The sequence below is a fragment of the Chelonia mydas genome, chromosome 2, assembly GCF_015237465.2.
Source record: "Chelonia mydas isolate rCheMyd1 chromosome 2, rCheMyd1.pri.v2, whole genome shotgun sequence".
Lineage (NCBI taxonomy): Eukaryota > Metazoa > Chordata > Testudines > Cheloniidae > Chelonia > Chelonia mydas.
The window spans coordinates 234,202,425-234,230,014 of NC_057850.1; the positions used below are offsets into that span (position 1 = coordinate 234,202,425).

General features: G+C 38.1%; 1 protein-coding gene across 16 annotated transcripts in view; it reads right to left on the reverse strand.

Moving 5' to 3' along the window:
• The window catches only part of PARD3 (par-3 family cell polarity regulator), a 645,228-nt gene that overhangs the window by 108,747 nt on the left and 508,891 nt on the right, over positions 1 to 27,590 (reverse strand). For all 16 annotated transcript variants that reach the window (XM_043541461.1, XM_043541458.1, XM_037890968.2 and 13 more), the window contains one exon: positions 15,767 to 16,024. In XM_043541461.1, coding sequence (XP_043397396.1) covers positions 15,767 to 16,024 — 258 coding nt within the window. The remainder of the gene's footprint in view (positions 1 to 15,766; positions 16,025 to 27,590) is intronic.

A 27,590-nucleotide genomic window follows, 5' to 3' on the forward strand; every position in this document is an offset into this window, starting at 1 on the left:
TAAACTGTATTCCTGCTGTATTCTACATGAATAGGATACAGACTGATTAAGGGTCTAATGGGACTGACATGAACTAAGTTTATGAGAGAGAGACCTGGTACTTACCTACAAATATACAAAGAGTATAGATGCTAAGAAGAAAAAGATTCAGGATTTGATCCTGAGAGATACCCTTTGTGGATTGCTGGGAATTCCCGGTGCTCAGCATCTCTCAGGACCTGAGCATAGTACATTTAGGAATAAGTGGATGATGTTAACAAAAGGAAAATTTAGGTTATGTTTCAAGAAATAATCTTCCTAGCTGTGATGCATAAAGATGAAGAATAGTGTCCCAACATAAAGTGGTGAAAAAAACCCACCCCAAAAGACATTTGAAACTAGACTTTACATGGTGGTAGAAAATATACTGTAAGATTCAATTCTGTGTAAGCAGGAGGCTGGACCAGATGACCAACAGGGTCTTTTCTATCTCTAATTAATGTGCTTTTCTATCATTCAACACAATAATATCACCTGGCACTTTTCGTACGTGTACTGGTGTTAACGTTGGGTGCCATGGCCAAATTCCAGCTCATTTAATTATCTTTGCCTACCTAATTCCCCTTGAAGATTCAACTGACTTCAATAGTCTTCACTTCCTGTCACAGCTGTTATATTTCACTCCAGAGGTAGATGCATTCCAGTAGAGGGATCTTTACACTTTGGGTGAAGGGTTCAGTAGTGGGGTGAATGGATCTTTATCCTGAATATGTGCATTAGTTAAACTTTATAAAGTTCTTTGGGATCAATGATGGGTGTTCCAATACATTGTGTAGATGAAAGACAACGCTCTCAAAAATCACAGATCAACTTGTGGCTCAATACACAGAACGTGTAACCTTCTCACCACCAGCGCATGGGATGGATGCATAGCAGAGCTCAGCAGTAAGCTTTCTCTCCCAGATCACTGTCCTGTAGAGCTCCTGATCTCTACAGAAGAGATGCTCCATTTCCTCCCCATCACCTTCTCCTGTGGAGCCCTTATCCTCTTCTCCAGCAAAGCCACAGCACTCACTATCTGTGATTTTTAGCTCACAAAACAAGAGTAGATGAGCAGTTGTCGAGTGCTGGATGGAAGAAATTCATTATACAGTCCCTCGATAATGCAATATCAAATCTCTGTGGGCCATGATTTATTTATGCTAAATTTCAGCTAAGGACTGCGTACAGATGAGCTACAGAATCCTAAAATGTGAAAATAAGAATGCTAAATGCCCTCTGCAAGCGTAACAGAAACAGTGCTATAGTAAAAGCAGGGCCACAGTAACAGCAACGGTGCCAGCATAGTATGACTTTTGTGGAAGAATCTGCAGTAAACTAAAAGGCATGAACTGTAAACACATATAGGAACAGATGCTCAGCTGGTGTACATTTTCATAGCTCCAACAGCACAGAAATTGTACAGCTGTATTCTTAAAGTTCTCCTGTTAATACCATAAAGGTTACTTTTATGAGTATGTGTCAGTGTATGTTCTGAAAGAATAAAAGTAACTTCATATACTTTGTGAATGACAAAGAAAAATTAAGGGTGGATGGTTTGCCCTTTCATACTGTATGAAAGAGACACTGGGTTTATTAACATAATTCAGGCAAAACAAGCCACATGGCTAAGTGTAACTATGAAATATGTATGAACAAAATATTTATTTTATAGAAATGAAATACGAGTAAGAACTACAAACATCAGAAAATATGTCAAGAAATGTTGCATGTAAATAGTGAATTATAATTTTGCAAGGTGGCCCTTATCCTGTGTTATTTAAACAATCATTCAAATCCTGTATAATCTTGATTCTTAAAGTTCATGTTTCTGATGTTACAGAGTGATATATATTAAACAGACGTACACATTTATGTCTCCATCTCCATCTCCACTCACACACACTTTATATATATTTGTATACATTACCTACACACACAATATAGTACATACAGGATGGAGGCAGCAGTGAGTATGGTAAAAAATGTAAATTTGAGACCCAATGAAGCACGATTATTCCTAATGTTGAATGCTGTCTAGGTTCTACCTATTGTCCTATTCGATTCCGATGTCCTAAGCTGCAGCAGTTTTACCCACCATCAAAAATGGTACAACTAATGAAAGCTAATGAAATTCAGTCTACTCAAATTATTCAATGTGGCTTTAGAAGACAGACTACAATTTAGCTCTGACCATCTAAGCAAGACTTAGAGAACATTCTTTGAAATTCAGTTTAGACTGGATTGAGTTAAATCATCACACATATTAAAAGAAAAACATGATCCTGCTCTAAATCATGTGCATGCCTAGTACGGACATCAATTGCATTCACTAAGTGTAGTCTTTTTATGAGTGAGAGATGAGCAAAGTAAAATGTCAAAATACGAGGATTCTGGCTCCTCCAGATCCACCACCACCAAAACCAGTAAGAGTACCAGTCTGCCTCGTAGTTTTATCTTTCCTGTCCCACTGAATTCTGTTGTTGACACATAACCAGTGACTGGTAGGGTTAAAACCTGCATTTAAGGCTCCCTTGTACTCTGACCTGTAGTAAGATTTTCCATCAGGAAGCAAGCAGTGTAACTCCATTGAAAACAGCAGCACAAATGCATTTTCTAAGCTACAAGTTACCTGAGTTCAGTGTATGGTCATGTAGGTTCCAATCCCACAACCTTACTCACGTGAGTAGTCCTGCTGGAGTCTATTCTATACTGCATAGATTTTTATATTCTGCTCCTCACGATAGTATCTGAGCGCCTTTTAGTAGAGCATTAAGCAACGTGACTACAGATCTATCATGTGGTGTTTGTTCTCTTAACCCCTCCCCGGAAGGAGAAGCACGCAGAATGGAGTGTCTTGTTTTGGTAGGGTGCTGGGGTTGTGGGGTTTTTGTTTTGTTTTGTTTAATATACCTATTGCTATCTATGTCTTTATACTAGAGAAAGCAGGTCAAATAAACACCCCGTTCACTTGGAGTGGAAAGTGGTCCGTTTTGGGATAGTCCTTTGTTCCTGGGGGAGTTCATTCCACAGTCTCCTCACCCCCGGAGAAGGTTCTGTCTCCTGCAGAGATGAGCTAGATTCTTATTTTTGAGAGTTCCATTGTGCCAGAATGTGTGTGACTAAGGCTTCTTCCACTGAAATGCCCTTTCAATTCTGGTGCTCCAAGCTACTACCCCTCTCTTCATTCAAATTCCTTGAGACTCACTTCTGATGTGGGGCCTATGCAAAGTGACTAAATAGTAATTTTTTGAAAATTTGAAATTAGTTCCAATTGAATCATAAATAACTGCAGATGCCTAACTCAGTAACTGTGTGATCTTATTGCTTTAAAGACTCTCACCCCCACTACCTCCCTAAAGTTTGTAACCCTCACCCATTGCATCACACCCAAACTGAAACTGTAAATTCATCAGGGCTGAAGTAATTTCTTCCCATTGGTACTGTGAAGCACCTAGCACACATCTGAGTGCTGTAGTAGTGATAGTAATAAATGATTGTAGAACAAATCAGTTTTTGAGTCAATGTTCTGGCATCTTCTTCAATCTATGCCCCAAGAATGTTTCCAAATTATACAGAAATGTGATTCACTATTACTAGGGCGTAAAAAAATGAAATGTCCTTAATTTTCAGTACATATGTAAGAAAATTTACATGTTATCAGATGCACAGAATGAAAGAAAACTTATTAAAAGCAAATGCATGAAAAATTGCTTTTACAGCAGAGAGATCTTAGCTTTAAGTACAGTTTAAAAAAAGTTAGATCAATTAGCAATCTGTGAATGTTAGAAACATCTTAACAGTGTCTCAGAGATGAAAGAGTATACCACAGAAAGAGAAAAAGGGGGGAAATTAAATTATGTCTGCAGTCATAATGAATCAAAGCCCAGAAGGAGGTCTCCGAATCAGCAGGTTTTGATGAAATATTAAGGAAAATGATTATTGAGGGAAAATGAATAAGCCTTTTTGATTTCTGCAACTTTTAAATCACACCTAGCTAATTAAATCAGCCCAGATGCATTCCTTCCTTCCTTAAGGGGTGGGTTCATGTGACTACATTTTAGGAACTATGCACGTAGTTGATCTCAGGCAAGTGGACAAAGTGCAACTTAAGAGGATACATAAAACAACACAGAGGAAGCCCTTTTACTACTTTTATACTAGATTTATTATGCCAGTGATAAAGAAAATCAGACAGTTTTGTAGCGTTTTCTTTATGGCACATAATACCCAATGCCATATACTACAACTATTAGGTTACATGGGAGGCATGAGCTGGAAGTAATAATAAACCATGTCTCAGTGTTATAGGCCAGAAATTGAGACTGTTATCTTCCATCTCCTCTGTTTATTAAGTGAGGGTGCTGATACGAGGATTAGTCTTAGGTGCCCAATAGTAGGACTCTTTCTATAGGCACCATGTTCTTCTGCACTAATGGTTCAGTGTTTGGATGCAGGGGACATTTTTATTAAATAATGTATTGTATTATACAAGTGCTATATATTATTACAAAATCTATTAATATTAATTTACTGGATGGCTTATAAAAATTAAAATGAAGCAAAACTTGTTCTTTTCATGTTTCTTTCAAATTAATTAATGTAAATCACATAAAACTGCATAAAATTATCACATACTGTACTAAATTGCTTATCAATTACAAATATCTACTCTATTAATTGTCAAAATGTTTCATACGTCCATAATCTAAGAAAGATCTGCATGCATGAGTCAAATACATCAGACTGAAAACCTATTTAAATGTCATTGGTATTTTAAGGGATGGAAAATAATTCTGTAGAGAGTAAATACAACTGATGTTACAGGAACATTTTTCAGAAAATCATAATCATATAAAATAGATCAAGTGAAAAACCTTTTAACTTCTAAATATCTCAATATCTGAGCCATAAGAAACAAGACTTCAGTGTTCTTACATATAAACTTTTAGTTCTTAGAAAATGATGCCATCATTCACACTGTACCAATAGGTTTCAGAGTAACAGCCGTGTTAGTGTGTATTTGCAAAAAGAAAAGGAGTACTTGTGGCACCTTAGAGACTAACCAATTTATTTGAGCATAAGCTTTCGTGAGCTACAGCTCCACAAGTACTGTATCAATGCAATATACTACTGGTTATACAGTTTGAGGAAGGGAAGAATGGGAAGCATTATATCTTTCCAGCCAAAAAAAAGTTAAACTTTAAGAAACTACTCAACTTCCAGGGCTGTCAATCTGGAACCTTTCACAAGCATTAAATCAGTTTACAAGATGTTAAAAGGCATTAAAAAACCCCCCCCACACATACACACAGTGATGTCATTTCCTTCCTAAAAGTTCCTGTACAGGATTCTTTTCCCCCTGACAAGGCTGCACCACTTCCGGCAATCATGAAATACTTGGATCGGAAGCAGGATATGTTTTAGGTCACATAAACAAACAAGGCAGGCTAACAGAATAAACAGTGTGGTTAAATATAGTTTGTTTTACACGTAAAGAAGACTAATCATAAAACAACAGTGGGTCAAATTGAGTTTGCTAATTATAGGAACGTTATAGAAGTTAACTATTATACTACCTTTCACCTATCATCATCATCATGTTATCTGTTAAGAAGTACCAGTGTACTGTACAAGATACACAAGGAGACATGCTGTAACTTAGTTTAAGGCCTCTGGATCCTGCAAATATTTACTACTGAGGGTAGATTATACTTTCCTGAGTGGTCCCAGTGAAGTAAACTGGGCTACTTACAGGGCCCTAAATAGTGGGAACAGAGGGAATGCCTGGCATGTCCTTTATAAGAGATATCCATGTACTAAATCAGAGCGGGTCTTGGGATGTAAGTATGAAGCAGTCACACACGGTTCCTCCTCCAAGGTAATTCATTTCATTTCTTTTTTTAAAATAGGAAAGAGATGAGGTGAGAGTACTAGGAGCCTCACGGACGGGTACGAATTAAACAGTATTTCCACCCTTCTTCACAAGGCAATTCTTGTACTTCCTCAAACACTGTTCTAAAACTACTTCTTGTTTATTGCAGTAATTGTGCTCAGAAGGGGCACAACACATGGGACAAAAGTGTACAGTACTGTGTACATAGAGCAGGATGGTGAGAGAAAAAACATAGTTGGATTTAGAGATTACCCAAAGTCCTGATTATCTTTGCTTCCTATGCATATCTAAAAGGGATATTTGTAAAAGTTGATGAATCCAAAATTTGACCTGTTTTATAAATTATGTGTAAAACTCAAATCAGCCTTCTCTACAGAGCTACAAGTGGCACCTCTAGAATACCCATTTTGCAAACTGTCATCTTTAGCCAGGACACTATAAACGTTCTGATATACATGAGTGCTGCAACAGTAATAAAATTCTATTTTTCCCAGTGAGCAGATAACTACTTTTCTTCATATGCACAGTGTGTTCTCCGCTAGCTCTGCCCATCTATTTCCTTCTTATGATCAGGCAGCACGCTGAAATATACAAAAACCCTACTTTCTAATGTGCTCAGAGTGCAAGGGTCTTGAGCACTTCACAAGAACAGAGTACACAGGCAGACTGGAGGGACAGCCAAAGGTACAACAGGGAACAAATTTGCTTTCTATTTGCTGAGGCTCATACTCAGCAGAAAGATAGGCATGTGTTAGTATTTTGTAAGTTTTTGGTTTTGTCTGAAGGTTTATATGGCTTGTGAAACGTTAAAGTGTAGAAAATTATATTCTTCAAGCACTTCCATTTCAAGTACTTGATAACTTTCCCCTCCCACCTTTGGAGCACTAATAATGCCCAGGAAACATCCATTATGCCCTTTAGAGATTTTTTAAATCTGTGTATGTCCACTGTGAGTGCCTAGTACAAATGGAGTGCCCTCTGCTATAACTATGTTGCACAACATCAGGCCCCAACTGCACATTTAGGTCAACAGGACTAGAAGGGAACGGATGCTAACGGCACCTAATGGGAAGAACATAACACTTCCTTTAAGAACTGAAAGAGCTATTGCTTTTCAAAAGCATTTTAAGGCTTTCAAAAAGAATTTACTATTTTTTTTTCAACAAGAAAACCACAAACAACAACTACAGCACAGGTATGCTGGGTAGTAGAGAACTTTGTGTGCTCGCTTTGTTGCTAGATGGTTCATTGGGTGGAATATATTTTATGATAATCACTAGACACCTGAAACAGCAGCTTTTTTCTCCTTTATATCAAGTATTGCTTCACACTAAAGAAAAACACTGTGCAAGTTTCTTTTTATTAAACTTTGTCTTCCACAGCATGAAAAAACAAAAACTGCTTTCTTCTTTCACATCTTGGCAACAGGATGTCTTATTATTCCACTTTTGCATCTAGATTGTACAGTTATACTGATGAAGAGTGACAAGTTTTGAATCTCTGCTGTGGTAAATTCCACTTTTTATAACTATCTTGGCTCATCTCAGAAAATAGCTGCACTTAAATAAATCATTTACAGAACTGACCAGAGTTATTGCTTATTTCTAGAAAATTACAACAACCTTTAGGTATAGTAGTAACAAGGTGTACTTTTGGGTGGAACCCACTTCACTTCCTGCTTTGTAACCTTCCATAGGAAGTTCATTTCTTTCTTATCTTGCCATACATTTTCCCACTGAAAACATTTCTAGAAGTACTAACTCATTTTGTTTTTGGAAAAACAACAAATAGCTGTCACTCTTTAGACTACAAATCAAGCCTGTTTGGAGAGGGAAGAAGCAAACATTCCAGGGTTTCAGTGAGGCTGTGGTAAATGTATAATTAAGTGGTTCTCACAACAGTGTCAGCACTTGGGATCTAGTCAGAGAATATACAGAACATCTGAATAATTAAAATGAATGTTTTGAATAGAGCTCACTGTAAATCTTCATTCCGCGCCCCTCCCCCCCCCAATAATAACCCAAACACTGGATAGTGTCACAGCAAATACTCCTCACAATAGGAGCTCTACATAAATCCTCATGAATTTATATTAAAAATTGTTTTATAGTCCATCAAGATTCAGGAAGGAAAAAGGAAAGCAACCTAAGTCCCAGGAATACTGGTGCTATTAGTTTCTAATGGTTCCTAGATCCACAGGCCTATAAGACAGCAAACTATTTTTAGGCAGTCTAGGGGGTCAGAGTTGTTGGTTTATGGTGTGGGCCGTGGAAGAAAAGGAATGCACTGAACTGCATTAAAGTATGAGTGTAAGTGCTAAAGTCAAATGGAATAGTAGTAGGCACAAAGGATCCCACTGAGTCTCAAACCCCATTTACTAGCCTGTCCTCAGTTCACCACAGTCACAGGAAGAATATGCCACAAGGAAGAGAAAGACGAGCCAAACATGCATGCCCCTCTTTTTTCAGGTATTATTTTCAGCTTGGTGCATTGGACAGGTATGACTGTTAGCTGTTCCCCACAATGTTGTCATTGAATTACCCAGGATAGGATGCATGCCATTCTTTAAAGCCCCTCTTAATAGGAAGTCAGGTTCTCATTTATATTAAGCCTATTTTCTCCATTTGCCAGTGTAAAGCGGCCTTATAATGGGCATAAATTAAGGCTCCTTTACACTGCCAGAGTGGTGAAAAGAGGCTTGCTGTAAATGAGACTAGGGCCCTGTGTTTTTGAGGTAACACTAATGAAAATATATGGATTTTTAAAAAAGTTATTTATACAGCACCACACATGAATTATGGAGACTTATGTATAAATAAAACTGACTGGTCCCTGCTCTGAGAAGCTTACAATATAAAGGCCTGATTCTGTTACCCTTGCTCACATGAAGGGGTACCTTTATTCTGCAAGTAGCCCCATTAAAACTAATCTCAGTGCAGCTACTTGCGGAGTAAGGCAGTACTGAACAAGAATAAGGCTGGAGAATCAAGCTCTAAGACAGATCATCCATAGGAAGGATGGCAATAAACAAAGGTTGGGTGAGGTAGGCGCTAATCATAGCCTTATTCAGACCAGGCAGTTAGTCTAAAATGTCATTGGTCAGGTGGTTTATATTACCTTGGTCTTTCATTAAATTGCAATGCTCCTATACCAGCACCTCAGAGCAAATGAAAGAATTGTCATAACTCTTTTTGTGTAAGAGAAAATCTTGGCACTTACAGGATGTGTCACCCTGAGTAATAACTCATATCTTCATCTATTATGGGTATGGCAGTAAGCTTAGATTTATATGTGTGAATGATACCTCAGACTTTAAAGAAAATTCCTATGACTGACATTACTAATAAAGGAGAAGTTTAATATAACAGTATGGGTGTCTTAGTTTTTTTAACAAATATTTATCCTGGCATTACTATATAATATTTCATAGCTTTTGTGACCTACTGGGCTATTACAGAGAATTATTTCACATAGGCCAGAAAGAATGAGTATGTTTATTCTACTCTTTTAAAATGTATTTTGAAATTATATGAGGATGTGTCTTGCTACTCTGAAGAATTCATTATTCCCACCTCAAGTTAAGCAGAGATGAACATTACTGAACAAATAATAGTTAACATCTAAATAAAATGCTCCCTCTCATTTGTAAGAGCAGCAAATAAAAATATGTGGTGTGACCTTAAATTTTTAAAACAGCAGTTGCCTTTTAGCACTATACAGATGATAGCTGAGGCAACCGATGTTTTTTTAGGGTTTTGGGTTTTTTTCAGTCCCCAAATATTTCTTTGACATAACTTGACTCCAGTTTTGATGGAAACGAAACCAGTTCATAGAGGTCTCTTCTTCTAAAATGGGCATTTTTCTTTTTAATGGTCAAATGCATGCAAAAAGCATATGATTATGGTATTTATGTTTCCATTAAAGTGTCCTCAGTGAGTTGGGGGAGTCTAGCCTACTATTTTCAAGCTATTTAGATTTGCAGCAGCACAGTGCCTATTTTATTTCAATTATATTTGAGGACAATGCACTCTTGGTGGGAAATGATTACATGGCGACAGCCAGTAAATGCCCATTAGGAGCTGTCTTTCTATGGACTCTCCAACTATGGATGTTAGGTGATAGCTATAAAAACTCGATTGTATAGCATCATTGTCATCTACATGAAAAATATTATTGATCAGCAGTCCATGTTTTCTTCTGCATGATGTAAAACATACTAACACACACATTTCTAGCTAAACTAAAAGCCATATCTACAGGAATGCAATTCCCAAGACACCCTTTTGGTCCAGTCATGTAAAATAAACATGCCTCATGAACTCCACCACATTTCTTTCTTTTTAATGTCTAAAGTGAAGAGATGATACGTTTAAACAAAGTCTTAGCAGCACAAACTGTCTGTGCAAATCATTAGAACACAGAATGGAACTAATATAGCAAAGACAACTAATATAATTACAGATGAACTGATAACCAACCCCTCGAAGTGCCTGAAGAATATTGAAACTGTAACAAAAACCATTCTCAGAACATATAAGTTCCCCCTCTGTTAAGAAAAGCCACCTATTGTACTTCCTAGAGATTGATTTGGAAAACCTGTTTAGTGCTACAGAAGACAATTTGATATGACTAGAATTATTAAGATTTAAAATGGGTTTTGAAAATCACTGAGGCTTGTTATCTACCTACATTACTGTAGGCTTGAAATCTGCAAGGATTTCATAAAAGCTCAAAATGAAGAACTTCACAATGTCAGACTATATATATGACTTGATTGATGGTACCCTTCTTTACAAAAGAACCATCTTACAGTACCCATCACTGATTTATTTTCCTCTAACCTCAGTTAAATTCTGCATACAGAAGTATTTTTGAAGCAATCTGAAATCCTATTGGGGTGCTGGAACAATTTGTATAGTGGGGGTGCTGAGAGCCATTGAACCAAACTGTAAACCCTGTATATGATGGAAACCACTTCAAGCCAGGGGCTGTGGCAGCATCCCAAGCACCCCTAATTCCAGCCCCTATGAATCCCATATGGAAATTTACGAAGAAAAAGGTCCTAGAGAAGGTGCTCATAAATTCTATTATACAGAATTCTTGTAGTCAAAACTTGTGTGATTGAAGTTGCAGTTAAGCAATGGGTGACGGGATGGATCACTTGATGATTACGTGTTCTGTTCATTCCCTCTGGGGCACCTGGCATTGGTCACTTTTGGAAGACAGGATACTGGGCTAAATGGACCTGTGATCTGACCCACTATGGCCGTTCTTATGTTCTAATGAAGCACCTTAACTTTTGCATGAGAATTGACCACAATATTATCTATATCCTCAGTTAGTAAGCAAACACCTCACTCTCTTTTGATTTACTTTGGCATTATATGCATCATTTTCATTTACATTTTGGGAAAGGTGTGGATAGATGCTTTCAGGAACAAACATTTCTTTGTCTTTTCAATGTATTGCAGAAATTTGTCAAATATTGTAACAGTTCTCATGACATTAAAAAAATCTGAGCACCCCCCACTCAGCAGGGAAAAAATGAATTTTTAGTAGCGTGCTGATTAGAAATATTAGGATGCAAAAGAAATTTTGGGACAGTTTTTGTTTGACAGTTTACAAGGACAATACCAGAGTCATATCCCATAGATGCTATCATTATAGCATTCTTACACTTAACACAGAAACCAGCTTTCATAAGATCGTAATGAGCAGCCGTATGTTTATATGCTTTATCTACTGCTTGTTATCATTCATATAGCATGACAGTCAAGGTTACGCAACTTGACGGCTAGTCTTGATGAAAATAAAAGTCATCTCAGGATCTTACAGAAAAACAAACCCTGACCATAGCTCACAATTAGACATAATAGTTCTATTGTAAGTTAAGGAAAATGTTGACGTAAGTTCTGAACAACAGTATGCAAGCTATTCTGGAGATATTTTGTTTACAGGTTTCATCACATGAAAATTCAAATAACCTTTCAAACATATTTAAATGTCAAATTTTGTTTGGCACTAAACATAAACCTGTATAGAAATAAAAATGTTCCAACTAAACCACCCCACTTTTAATATAAGCTGAACATTTCAGAAAGGGATGCTGTTAGAACTGTCAAATGGCAATCCACCAGATGATCTACTGAGGAAATACTATTTTTATTCATTTCTGTTAACATCTACAATGGCCGCTAGCCGCTTTCCAAAGAGAAAGTAAAAGATGGTCTCTACTTAGGAGAGATTACATATTTAAAGACAGATAGGGTAGGACACTGGAATGCGTTACCTAGGGAGGTAGTGGAATCTCCTTCCTTAGATGTTTTTAAGGTCAGGCTTGACAAAGCCCTGGCTGGGATGATTTAGTTGGGGATTGGTCCTGCTTTGAGCAGGGGGTTGGACTAGATGACCTCCTGAGGTCCCTTCCAACCCTGATATTCTATGTTTCTATGATTCTATGACAAATGGGTAAAACTTATAATCAAAATGATTAGTCACATCGTTGTGATAAAAGTTTATGTCAACATTAATATAAACAACATGTTTAGGATGTAAATACTATTCCCAATTACTTCTCAAATTAGCCATTATGAGTCATCAAATTCCCTGTGGGCAACATGAGACGTGGGTCATCAGAATAAAGTTGATGGCTGAGAGGTTAGATGTCTTGTAAACAAGCTTAGGAAGGGGCAGTCAATACATGGGAGATGGCACAGAAAAAGGCCTGGAGATATTTGTGGGGGGAAATGACAAAAAGCAGATGAGGCTGGCATCACTGGTGAAGAGGAGGCAGTGGGGGCAATCAGAAACAAGATGCGGGCACATGAGTAGAAGGGGCAAAGTTATTGAGGGGTTGGAAGATGGAAACAAGAAGCTAGCAGGTTGACAAGTGCTGAGGCACATGTCAAGGTAACGCACAACCAGAGGGTAAAAGAATGTCTCTTACAAATGGCTGGCCAGGAGACGCTGCCCTTTTTTGGATAACGACCTAAGGGTGAATTAGAATTTCAATATTTCCAGGCCAGACTACTGTAACATGATCTGCCTGGAGATACCATAAAGACCATCAAGAAGATAAAGATGGTGAAGCAGGCAGCGATCCACATACTAAAGACGACATGCACACATGATGCTTGATTATGAACATACCACACCCATCTCCAGACTCACCTACTGAATATTAAATCAATTCAAGATCCTGACCTTCATTCACAAAATCCTAAACAGACTGGGACCCGTCCCAGAAATCTCAAAGACTGGTACTCACCACTATGACCAAGAGTGGCAGCTGCATTCAAACATGGTTTTCATCTGTCAGAGACGAAGCTCTTGCAAGGATCAGATGCCAAGCTCTCTCAACTAGGACCCATATCTACAAATTAAGCTTTTGATAGGAGCTTAAGCTGAGCATAAGCCTCTCGGACTTGCTGCAATACCCATATTTTAATGGGGGTATTTTCCAACTCCATTTGGAGTTTGACTTCTATTAAGAAGTGGGAGGAGAGAGCGGAGACGTAGGGTCCTGTTGGAGAGTATTCCACGTACTAGACAAGTCTGTGTCATAGAGCCAGATACGAACTATTGTGATGGGCACTTTACAAATATGATTCCCTTTTCATTTCAACAGTTCAATTTTTCCCAAGTTTCATTCTTGTTAGGTTTCCTGTCTTCCTTCTCTTTAGTCAACCCTGCTTCCTCACTACCCTATTTTCACGAAGTCATTTGTCCAGATAGCTGTTTCTGCTCCAACTCTAGCTTTTGAATCGCTTTTTCTCAATTTTGATGGGTGTGTTGGGTCTTTCCTTTTCTCATGGCATGATCCAATAGTCCTTAGTGAAGTCCTCTGTACTTCCTGGACTTCAATAACTAACCGCTTGAAGGTGCAAACAAGAGACTAGTGTGCTCTTCAATTCTTCCTTCTCACCACAGTCCAACAATATCCCAGTCATAACTTCGCTTTTGCTCTCTCTCACTGTCCTTGATCTTTCATCAGCGATCCCACACAGTTAGTTAGGTCAGACAGGTCTTACTTTTCTCCCTGCCAGGTTTTCATCAAAGATAACTCTTTTTCTTCATATGACATTGATGCTATTCAACTCAGGCATGAAACAATGCCTTTGGTCTAACAAAAACAGTTGTAAAAGTCAGTGTGGCAACAATACTATCCAACCAGACTATCTTGATTTTCAAGGTCACTAAAAGTGATGTGATTTCTGGCACCTAATTATTTTTCCATTGGTCAATACAGGGTTAAGTAAAAAGGAAGAAGGTATGTAAAACTTCCAAGTCTAAAGGTGAAACAGTCTTTGTTTAGAACCATAAGGTTTCCCACTTTAAAAAAAATAAGCTGTATATTCAGACTGTATTTATTATAAACAATTTTATATTATGCACAAAATAGGCCCTACACCATGCATATTTGCTAAGCAATTTAGAAAAGCAGAGTGATTGAAAAAGGAAAGGCAGCCATATGTTACTGAATGTTAGTAAAAATGTTTGGAAAAGTCCACCTGAAATTTCATTAGTTCTCAATATCTGATGGCATATTTTTCTGTTATAATGCACGTATTTCTGCCATGCTGTAGGACCCTTTTAAAAAATATTTCCCCACTCGGTCCAGCTGAGGGTTACCCATAACAGTTTCCATCCGTCTATTAAAAATAGCTCTAAACAATCAGCTAAATTATAGGTGACGGCTACATCCCCTTGAGGTCAAATGCTACATCATCATTGGCACCATGGGAATTTAATGTCTGTTGGTTTTAAATGAAATATTCAAATTTAAAGTCCTATTCCGATGTAGGTTACAGACCTCAGCTATTGCAACGAGGAGAAATGGTTTCATTGGGTTATTGTAAGTGCAGCAGCATTGATCTTTTGAGAGGAAAGGGGGTCCTCTATGAGCTAAAATGTATCTGCGATGAATGTATATATTCTATTGAATTACCAATGTCTTCTGTACTAGGAATTTGGAATTATTTTTTTCAAAGTTTAAACAATGCAAAGCTACCACGCCAGGAATATGAACTAACAAGACAGGCGTTTCTTAGTTATTTAATAATCAGAGCTGTGTGAACTTTGCCACATTTGGTCTACAGAAACGTAGACAATTTTTGCCATTTCTAAATTGTGGAGTTTGGCATCCCAATTTTTGCTGCAAATATTCAGGTGAATTCAAGTCTCAGCTAAAACAGAGTAGAGTTGTACATGATTTTGGAATGAGGCAATGCAAAACTGACATATTTAGCATAGTTTGGCCACCAAAACAAAGAAACAACTCCCCACATGACCACCAAACAGCCACACACAAATTTCTCCCCACCAGAGTCCATGGTAAGGAAGTTGGCCCAAAGCCAGCCCTAGTTCACTTATTTGGCCTAGGTTTTCTCAAAAAAGTTCACAGAGCTGAGCTGAGGTTCAGATTTGCAATAAAATCAGAATCCAGGTAAGCTTTGCCTGGCTTTTGGTTTCATTACAAGAGTTTTGCACAGCTCAAATAATTACTCCAAACAGAATTCAGAACTGTCATTGTCCTCCAATCATATTAGCAAGACCTCTGATAATTAAACTGTTACAAGTTTGACTGTAATTTGAATTATACTAAATAGTGAATCTTGGGTCCAAAACCATTTAAAAAAGGAGATGAAATGTTAGAATCATTACAAAAGCTTGTGCTTCTCATTCCATTATGACTTGATTTGTGTTAATTCAATATTTTTCTACATAAAGGCTTTTTAAAAGCCATTAATAAAATGCAGCTCTGGCTTTACAACTGATGAACAGTACTCCTATGGCAAAAACATTATGAAGCTGAATTTTGAAACACAGTATTGATTGATGTCTGGTGCCTACCTGTCTACAGGTGAAGACTTTGAATTTCTTGGTTTCTTCACTTGGGCATACAGCGCTTCAACTGTCTGTCCTTCCTTGGGGCTCTGTGGCCTGGTGTTCAAAGTCATTGCGCCACTGTTTGTGGAAGAGTCATATGAATCCATTCCAGCATACACTGGGTCAGCCTCACATCCAAATGTCCGGTTAAAATCTTGGATCTCGGCGTAGTCACGTTCGCGAGCTTGTCTCTCTCGAAATTCCCGAGTTTTAGCTTGAATTCTGCAAAATAAAAACAAGGCTGAAACTGAATTTTTAAAAAATAACTCATGTGAAGATACTTTTATTCACAATAATATACTTCTTTCAATGCAAGGTTTTTTCCTCGCTAACTAGCAGGCACTTTAGGGCAATATTGCAGGCACATCCTGTACATTCAAGTGTTTTCAATTTCAGTCTATGGCTGGTCTACATGGGGACAACTCAGGCTATGTCTATATGGCCCCGCAGTTCGGACTACATGGGTGTGAACTGCAGTGTGCGCCAATGTGCTGTGCTGTAACTCCTCTGTGTGGATGCTGTGGGTGTGAACCAGAAGATATCTAAGTTTGTGTTAATGTAGCTCTGTTTAAACAGGATTACATTAATCCAAACTAAGTACCTTCTAGTTTGCATTTGTAGCGTCCACATGGGGGTGTTACAGCATAGTGCATGCTGCAGTTCACATCCCTTTAGTCCGAACTGTGGGGTCATGTAGACAAGCCCTCAGAAAAGTTCATCTGAATTAACTTAAGGTGGGAATTATATATGCCAAGGGTTGGTAGGGGCAGGTTTCATTCCTGTTGAACTCCATAGATGTTTGGTGAAAGCACCGATTCCTCACACAAAATAACTGCCTGGCCATTCCTCTCTTCCCAGCCAGTGTTATCCACTTTTTTAGGTAGTAGTCACCTGCTTACAATCCACTCACCTATCCTAACGTTGTCATGGAAAGTTTGTGCAGGCTCAGTCTGTTCTTTCTAGTGATCTTTCCAGCACTAGATATTGCGACAAGACTCTACACTCAAATTCACTTTGAAGTGAATCTGGACTCCAAGAGACTTTATGGCATACAAATAAAAAGCAATAGGTTGTGATTTTCAGTTAAGAAAAAACAGAAAATACACATAGGTGCAATATGATCAAGTGAACATTACCAGAGCAAGTTAACTTTTGTAATTCATTCATTTTTTGAAAGTTTTATTTTGAAAATCTAATGTTTGTATTAACAGTAGGGTTTTTTTTCCATTTGATTTTTAGGAAAACAGAAAATCTAGAGGCAATCAGTTTGTTATACATCTCTCGAAGGACACCCAGAGAGTTAAGGGCACTTTTTACTGAAATGATTCAATTTCCTCTTTTCAAATGCTCCTAATTTTTCTCAGATTAAATATTTTCTTTCAAATAGGCAAAGGAACTAGTTCTCCATGAGAATTATGCCCAAAACAAGTTTCAAACTTACACTGTTTTTGCTGTATGCCTGTTAAAAAATAGTGTGATTACAACTTGTTACACAGTGGGGAAAAGGCATATTTTTCACTGTCCCATAATTCAGAGAATAGGTGGTTCTGATTCAAATTGTTTGCAACCTTAACTATACTGGGTTCTATCTATAATAGACAAGGTATAAACAAAAGGGACCGAAGCCTAAAAATGACCTGCTTTAGCTGAAGATTTCATTTCTATTTTGAAGTTCTATGTTAATTGTATTTTGGGGGCTTGTTGTAATATCAACCATCTGTTGATATTACTGCTATCTGAAAAGAAAAATAAATAAGGGAGGTCAGGCACTGGTAGGTTCTGGCATTTTATCTGCAGTTTCAAGAGCCATCATTTCATCACATCCTGGAAGCTTTAGTTGATATTGCCTTGACTGAACAAATATTTCGAATATTGCAGGCAGCCAACCTTTTAGTGCATGAAAATTGACAATTTAACTATAAATGGCATGAACTAAAATGTATATTGGTCAGTCCAAACTATGCCTGATATGATTTTTACATGTGATGATTATGAATTGTTCCTACCCAACTGGTGAGATCATCCTTAATGTTACAATGAATATCATATTGCCATTCTGATGAATTTAGCCATGGTTTTCCCATGAATATCACATAGCCATCTACCTCCTGGCAAGATGTACTTTGTAAAGTTTCATCTATTCTTAATGATAGTCTGCCATTCATATATTCATGGGCCTTAATGTTTTTGCAGCAATGCAGTATCATAGCTCACGTGACCGCATATGATTCAACACACAGTGTTTATCTCTTCTCCTATGGCTGAGGATTGATAAAGTAAGGTGTTATGCCAATAATTATGGTAGTTCCCAGACTAGTTTGTAGAATATTACCTATAATTAATTAATAACGCATATCCTATTATACATATACAGAATTATAGAATCATAGGGTAAGAAGGGTCTGCAAAGTCCGAAATTTAATCTATATCTGCTATGCTGTAGCTTGAACCCATTGCCTCTTGTCCTGCCCTCTTATCCATATTATAATACACAGAGTTAAAAATTAGATTCAAGCCTGAATACCATATAAATAGACAGGTTTCAGAGTAGCAGCCGTGTTAATCTGTATTCGCAAAAAGAAAAGGAGTACTGGTGGCACCTTAGAGACTAACCAGTTTATTTGAGCATAAGCTTTCGTGAGCTATAGCTCACTTCATCGGATGCATTCAGTGGAAAATACAGTGAGGAGATTTATATACACACAGAACATGAAAAAATGGGTGTTATCATACACACTGTAAGGAGAGCGGGGGGGGGGGGGGGGAGGAGGAAAGAAAACCTTTTGTAGTGATAATCAAGGTGAGCCATTTCCAGCAGTTAACAAGAACGTCTGAGGAACAAAGGAGCAGTTTTTCTGTGAATTATACCCCAAGTATTCAATTGCCACTTACAATCAGTAATGTTTTACACACAGCATAATTCTAAGGTTAAAGTTTTGGGAGGCTCCTTTCTACTGACCCATAAAATGTTTTTAAAATTACTTTTCTGTGCTTTAAGATTGAACAAAAAGAAAAACAGGCCTACTACACACACTGCTATCACTTTCAGATGTTAAAAATGTATCCAGTCTGGTTTAAATAACACGTTTTTTAAATAATGTTTAAAATACTGTTTTGGCTTACAGTCTTCTTTGGGACACAATATGTTTTAACATTATTTTGCGTCTGCAAATCTAAAGGAATCCTATGACAAGAACAAAATATTTAAACACATTTTCACAAAGAATGCTGGCTATTGCCCCAAAGGATGCTTTGTGCTGTAATGTCTATGATTTAAACCACTCTGAACTCTGAAATGTCTTTATGCATGTGGGGCTACATAACCAGCACTAGAAGTGAATGCTTCAACAGGCTTTTTAAATTTTTAAAAACCTTTTTGGTTTCTTGCTTGGTATATGATCTCCACTCACCTGATTTCTATGCATTTCATTAAATAAATATACGTATGGCAAATTTGGAGTTTACAACATTTTGGAAGGGATTAAATTCTATATGTGCATGTATACTTTAATGGAAACATACAGTGCAGCAGGGGCTAGAGCTGAGCAGTTGCTGACATTGTTTCATCCCCACCAGTGTTTCTCACTCCTGCTATTTAAATCCTGCCTTAGGAGAAGAGACTGACCATCACGCAGCAGCTCTGTGATGTGGATATACGTCCAAAAGATAGTAGACTGACAACCGCTGAATGTAATTTACTTATGACATGGGATAATAAAAATGACTGTGTCTGGCATTTTAAATCAGCTAATTCTGAGGATTTAGGGCCTGCCTACAGATTGCTAATGGATTTAACAATAATAATAATAATGCTTAGCATTTATATAATCCTTTTAATCTTCAAGGCATTTTGCAAACATTGACTAATTTTTCTGCGTTAAAAAGAATCTGAACTTTTAGATTAAAAACACAAGAAGTTTCTAAGCCCATCTGCTTATAAAGATAGCCTTGAAAATGTCAACTGATGCACTGCTGTATTTCTGAGGCGGCAGACAGTCTGAAACCATGGCATGGGGCAAGGTGTGAACTCTCTTAATGTACATCTGTGGGGCATTAACTTCAAAGGCTAATGATGACCGCTTAAATGACAACACTATTAGCCACAGAACTTCATATAACTGTACCAAGAACTTTCCACTAACAAGCTGATCCATTGACACTAGACTACCTATCACCTCTTGATTTTATGTTCATTTGAAATGATGTTTCACAGAAATAAAGGCCCCTAATCCAGTTACCAAGCCACGACAACATGTGGTTAATATGTGGATAACCAGGAGTGAACCCTAGGCTTGCACTGCTCTTGCTAGAGGCCTACTCTGGCACACTCATGGCTTCCTACAAGTCATTGGGCACATGGCTATTTTGCTGTGTAGACGTGCTCTTCTCACTATACCACCGTAACTGGTAAATCTAGTTCTTCTCCTCTCCATAACTAGTATGGATACATATTCTGTAGGTACCACTGTGTATGACTCCTGGGACTCTTTTCCCTATACTTAAGTCAGAAATCTTACCTGACTATGTCACCTGGAAGCTGAAATTAGGTTTATAATTACACTATTGTCCAGATAGCTTTGACCTGGTCATCAGCCCCCATCTCTATTATGGAGAAACAGAGAATATACTTTGCCGAAAAGGAATTCTCAAGATCTTGCTTTCTAGAGTGAGGAGACCATTCCACCCAATTTGAAATCTGCCAAATGAAGCCAAAGGGAGTATCAGCAAGTCTCTGATCACATTGCTGAGAATGAGATCCAGCAGACTAGATGACCCTTGCAGTCTCTTTTAACCCTATGGTTCTATGATCGTTCGGCAGCTCTGAAGAAAAACTGCATGAAGGTGTAGTACAACTAAGAGAAGGATCTGAACAACATCTCCAGCAACCACAGACAATCTGTTCCCCTTTCAAGAGACTGGACTGAGTGCTACCAAGTAGACCCATGTCAGGCAATTGAATTTGTGGACAGTGGAAAACTCAAACCTGAGATACCAGCAGATGAGAGTCAAGGTCGATAAGCTGGTCTGGCCATTGGAGAAGGAAAAGCCTAACTCAAGTATTGGCTTAGAGTAAATTTTTCAAGAGTACCTAAAGCAGCCTAAATCCCATTTGTGGGACTTTTTAAATTAGCAATTTAGGCATTTTGGAAACTCTACCCTATGTCTTTATTAATGTGCACAGTGTGGGAGTGCAGTTTGTAGCAAGCACTACAGCAGGCTGGGAGGGAGACTGTAATGAACCACAGCACCCAGTTCATAAGCACTAGATCTGTTGTGAAGGCACAACTGTCCTCCCATAAAAGCAGAAATGGGGTTGGCTGCTGCTTCAGGTCTGCAACATGCCTCGCCAATTTAATTTGTTGCTCCTGCTGCTGCCAAGATTCAACCATTGCCCAAGTGATAATCAAAAAAGGAGTACTTGTGGCACCTTAGAGACTAACCAATTTATTTGAGCATAAGCTTTCGTGAGCTACAGCTCACTTCATCGGATGCATACTGTGGAAAGTACAGAAGACGCTTTTATACACACAAACCATGAAAAAATGGGTGGTTATCACTACAAAAGGTTTTCTCTCCCCCCACCCCACTCTCCTGCTGGTAATAGTTTATGTAAAGTGATCACTCTCCTTACAATTTTTTCTCCCCAAATATAAGGAGAGTGATCATTTTACATAAGCTATTACCAGCAGGAGAGTGGGGTGGGGGGAGAGAAAACCTTTTGTAGTGATAACCACCCATTTTTTCATGGTTTGTGTGTATAAAAGCATCTTCTGTACTTTCCACAGTATGCATCCGATGAAGTGAGCTGTAGCTCACGAAAGCTTATGCTCAAATAAATTGGTTAGTCTCTAAGGTGCCACAAGTACTCCTTTTCCTTTTGCAAATACAGACTAACACGGCTGTTACTCTGAAACAAGTGATAATCAGTATCCTAGCCTCTTCCACCAAGGCTCAGTGTATTACAAAAATCTGCATTGAACAGTCACAATTCCACACCAGTGATGACTGAAGCAGTATTTATTAAGGATAGAAGTAGCATTATGTAAGGGCAGAAGCTAAATGACAAGCCGCTCGATACTGCCAGTTCACTGGACAAGCTTCCCCATAATAGTTAATTTCTCTTTGCTTCAGCCACCTGATTGGCTTGCTTCTGTGTAATGGATTCAAAACAGGAAAAAACGATGGCAGTGACAGAAAGTCTGCCAACATGTGTGCGCCATTCAAATGGGATGCCAGCATTCAGGCCAATATTTGCCAGAGTGTCCATCCAATAAAGAGGTTATTAGGTGGGTTGGTCTGTAACTGTTTCTTGCCAGAGATCACCCTTTACTGGTGGAAAATGCCTTATGGGCTTGGCATTCCAACAAGTAAGCCAGCTCATGCAGTCCATTCCCCTCTCAACTGCTTTCAGGGTGATGGCAGCCTTTTTCCAAGTTTTCAGCAATCTAGTGTGTGTGTGAAATTACCCTCTTCTGTATCTTTCTCTGATCTTTATCTTAGTCTCATAACCACTTTTCTACTTATGATGAGTCCCACCCATACATCCAAAGATCTCAGACCTGCTTCCAATGGTACCTTGAGAGCACAGGTGAAAATTATTACCAGTTGTGATCAATGGCTGAAAACCAGAATCTCAGTTACACTCCCATACATTACTCTGACAATTTTGCACAGTTTGCAGAACTTGCAGAATTTTGGGGGATTGTATTCATTTTTTTAAGCCAACATTCACCTCTGCGGAATCTACGGAAGGAACATTTTAATCAAAATCAGTTTATTATGGACAGCACTGATGGACAGACACATTAGCATATTAAGTACAAGCAAAAAGAAAAAAGGTCAAGTAGGAAAACCCTGTAGAAGCAGGAACATGGAGCGCTCATTCCTTTTCACCCTCCATTTGCTTCAAGCATCAAAGTGAAAGAATTAATGGCACAGAGCATTCCTTTTCCTGCTCACCTGCACAGTACAGCCAGGAATAGTCAGCACAGAGTTCATAGGCCAGCTTTAACATCCCCTAGTATGCTCTTCTTTGCGTTCACAGATGTTCTGAAGCACACACCAAGTAGTCATGATGGCATGTGTGTCATTTCTCTTCAGTGTTGGCCCTCCAGTCTCCCAAAATACACGAAGCACCACTCTGACAAAACTGAGCCAACATGTCCTCATCCTTATAATCTAGGCATGGAGTCAAAAGCCAAGAAGTGCAGTTGGCACAGAAACTCAGCTGATAACCCTGCTGAGGGGAAGGGATAGTAATGTTGCAGTCTGTCTCTTAGGAAGTCTTTTATGTTCTGGCATCTTGAAACTTGCCACACCAAATGATATCTACCTCCCTGGAAGTGGCTCCTGTGATCCACCACAGAGTAGCAAAACTTTCAGCTGAATATTCAATGCTTTGGCCTGATTGAAAGAACAAAGAAGTGCAAAATGAGATCCATCAGTAATCCAAGCATGACTTGGGAAGCTCCAGCAGTGTTGTTCAAACCCTCCCTTGCTTACATCAGGAGCACCATTTTTATCAGTCAGACAAGTCAGTAGCACTTGCTTTGTTGGACCACTTCTTCGACTGTGATCTTCCCCGAGACACAGAGCTCTGCCAGGGAACAGCATTTGGTGTTTGTGGCCAGTCTCCAGAGGGCCATGACAACTCTATCATGCAGAGGGACAGCAGCTCGCATACTCACACATTTCTGTTGTTAGGCCATTCGCCAGCCAGACACACAGAATGTCAGAAATGTGTGCTTGGTCATTCGCAGCTGTCTCATCTAGTAACTGCTGGTTCAGGCACTTAGACCATCATCCCGCCAACAGGCTGAGCTCAGCCGAGCCCACAGTCTCCTCCTCAGTCTTCAGTTTGGTAACATAAGTGGACAGCAAATTCTGCATGCACCTCTGCCTCCTTTTCAGACACCTACGCAGAGCATGCTGTTATCTCTTCTATGCGGTTGTGCTTCCACGGCATTGGGTGACAAGCAGCATAATCCTGAAGCTGGAAGATGAAGCAATCTGCAGTGACAAAAAAGTCTCCATGATGGAAAAAGCCAGCATGACCTGTGAGGCGGGGGATTACGGATTTTACATAAGAAATCCCATAAATCCTAAGGAGAAAAAACAAAAATATCCACAGTTTTGGTGTGTGCAACTGTTGCTGGGGCTCCAGGGGATAGCAAAATTTCTCAGAATGCTTCCCTAAGTTGCTCCCCGGTTAGCAACACTTAATTGTGAACATGGAAACACGTTGTGAGAGCAGAAAAGCTTCAGCATTGTCAACCTGAACTGTATCACTTGTAACCTGTTAAAATGATTGTGCCCTTAACTTATTACAAAATGAAGATTCCAGCTGCACTGGATGGATGGAGCTTATGGATGCATGTTGTGGATATGCTATCAGGTATCCTTTTGATTATTCAGATAATTGCTACTGTCCTTAAGAATTAGAGTAAACGCACTGTTTAAGTGCTGCTAGCTACAAAGTGTTAGACTCCTGTAGTGCAGCCTAGAGGATTTCATGGGTTTTCAGTGCTGTTCAGTTCAACAGCAATAAACACAGTTTAGTTTAACAAGTTAATAAACATAGTGGAATGACTCTTGCTTTTTTTTTTTTAATGGGTATATGGTATTAAAATGTAAGTATATGGCCACGTTGGATTAAAAAATAAAAGCAAATCCATTGTCCCTGCAATAATTTGTCAGATTTGGGGAGAAACAGTTTCCCCTAAAATTCCTTGCAGATTTCTGTTTCTCTTTAGAATGCATTCTTGATTTGAACCTAAGTTTCCAACAGAGATGGGTGAGTGCACTAAGCCATTGTACTGCCTAGATACATCGAGAAGTTTCAGAGTAACAGCCGTGTTAGTCTGTATTCGCAAAAAGAAAAGGAGTACTTGTGGCATCTTACAGACTAACCAATTTATTTGAGCATGAGCTTTCGTGAGCTACAACTCACTTCATCGGATGCATTCTGTGGAGACCTTTAATATACGATCTAGTACTCTGTGTGCACTATGAAAGGTACTTATAGAAAATAAAAGGTGTTCTATTAAAAAACTGACAGTTTTTAGCAATTGTCATTCCACCAATGGCCCAATTTAAGTATCAACTGAAGTCAATGACAATAGTTTCATAGACTTCAGTGGGAGCAGGACTGGGCCCAAAGAATTAGCCAAAGCTCAGTCTTCTTATGCTCCATTTCTGTGTTCTCTTTTGCAAAAACTATGGCCACTGAATTACTTGATACACTGCACTCATCTTAAAACATTAGGCTCATGAGCATTACGTAAAAATACAATCAACAATACTAAATGCTCTCCACTAAACCTATGGTGAAAAGAACAAACACCACTCACATCTATACTCCTTCCCAAAGATCACAAAAGAGAAATTCATATTTTGATTTTTTTTCTTATACTCACTAATGAATTTTATGCAAAATGTTGTCCAGGATGCCAGAAAAGGTTTGCTGTGGCTCACACTTCTATGGAAAACAATGGAACAATGAATATCTATTGTATATATGGATGTAGAGGGATGATCACTGCTGAGAAGCGTTAAGCAGTATAGGGATAAACCAAATCAAAAGCAGACTTTACAACCGAATGTGGTATGGTTCTATTTTAAAGATATATGTGAACACTTAGTAGGTTATGTAACAAAACCAAGCAGAAATTCTCTCTATATTACAGTACATAGAATTACTTTTTTTCTTTATGTCGGATGAAACTGTTTTATGAAAATATTTGGCGAGGGGTGGGTGGGGGTGGGTGTTTTCCAATAAAAATATTATGGTCTCTCTGGGAAATTTGGAAGGACACCAGGAGAGTGTCCTGCTGTTCAACCCTTACTCCATCTGATACTTTAATAGTTCCAGATGGCCTTTACTGGAAGATAACGCTGCCTTTATTCTTTTATTATGACCTTTCAGGTCACAAATTATCTGTAGGATGCTGTTGTCATCCTTTCTTCTCAAGAGTAAGGTAGATGCTTAACATTAAATGTCAACTCTTATTAGTCCAAATTTCCAATGATGCAAAGAGAGTCAGTTATTCCAATCACCATCACGGAGGAAATGTGTTTAGTTTTTGCTATGCTGATATTTTTCCTCTATTCTATAGAAAAGTAATATTTTGTTAGATGCACTTTTTCTATCAGATACCTCTTGTTAACACATGTGGCCAACTAAAAACAGACCATATGGTAGATGACGATCATTTAGAATATGTAAGAAGCTATTGTGATTTTTTGTTTTTGTTTTTAGTTTTCAAAGGGTTTATTGTATAAGTTTCATTGTTAGACAATAATGAACATTCACATAGTTTATATCATTTGTCCTTTTCCATAATCATAAAGTGCATTGACCTTGCATAGGAAAAAATATTAAATAATCTAATATACTAAATAAAGTAATAGGTTAATTTCTTTCCTGCTGTCACTAAATTCATGTTAGCAGTCTCTCTTCAACTTGACATCAATTAATGATTTTAATTCCAGACTCTTGTCACAGTGCTCACCACCCTTTTGTCTAATTAAAATGGATGATGCATGATGAAGGGAAAACACAAGACTTCAGTTCTTGTTGTAACATTTCTATTCATTAGTATACTTTTTACAACAAAAGGCTTGTAGCTTTAATAGCACTAGAGAAAGATGAAGAGAAGTTTATTACATGTAGGCTCTCATACCCTCAGGAAATATACAATACAGGCAACTGCCTTTATGGAATGACCAAATAGTCTGGGACAAAATATCAATGGGCTATTTTAATTACTGATATATATATGAAGTGTTGCATTCAAAATCCGGGAAACAAAATGAGACACTAAAAATACAGCCTTGTTTATGTTCAATATTTTTAAAAAATCTGAATTCATATAAAATATTTCCATAGGGATACTGAGTAACCTAACAAAAGAAATTAAAAATCTGCTCCAAAATGGCTCTCTTAAAATATATGGCATAATGCTCTTCCTGTGTCTCTATAAGACAAAAGTTCACTAGTTATTCTTCCATTATTTGTAGTTTTTTATCCAAGTAGATAAAGCAGTGACAATGGTTGTCGCAGGAGGTTATTCAATCTGCTATAGTTTTTCATGTGTTTATAATATGGCATTAAAATTTACTCTGGGATGAAGCTAAATATAACAACATAATAAGCAGCCATTCATAACATCAATTTTCACTTACTGTCAGGTAGCTCTGGTGCACTACAATACATAGAATTTCGGAAAAGAACATTCCCTTTCTCTTAGTTAGTCTCTGAATCCTTGTTTGGATGTAAGTATATTGAATACTAACAATGTCTTCATTTTGGAAAGTTGGGCAAGTACCCAATAAACTTACAAAGTAAGACTGCGATTTCATAGATTCGAAGATGGAAAGGATCTAGTTCAACCTCCTGCATAGCACAGGATTTGTTACCACATCACTTACAGCAGCAATACAGAAAATCTTATGAGCTGGCAGAGCATACTCTCTGTACCCAAATATCACCCTCCATTTTTGTTTGGCTATTATATTAAAAACATGCACTATCCTCTCTTTAGTCAAGACACACAAAAAACAATGTTGGGAGCTCCCCCTTCTGACTTTACAGCTGCAGTTGACAGACACTATTCCCAGAGCAGTACTGATGCCATTGGTGGTGACATTTGCACAGAAAAGTATACAAACAGAAGAATTATGTAAATTTAATCTCCTTTACAAACTAAAGGACGAAAATGTCAATGCTTCCAAAAACAAAAATAGATAAAATTATACTATATTTATATAGAGAGCGAGCACACATCAC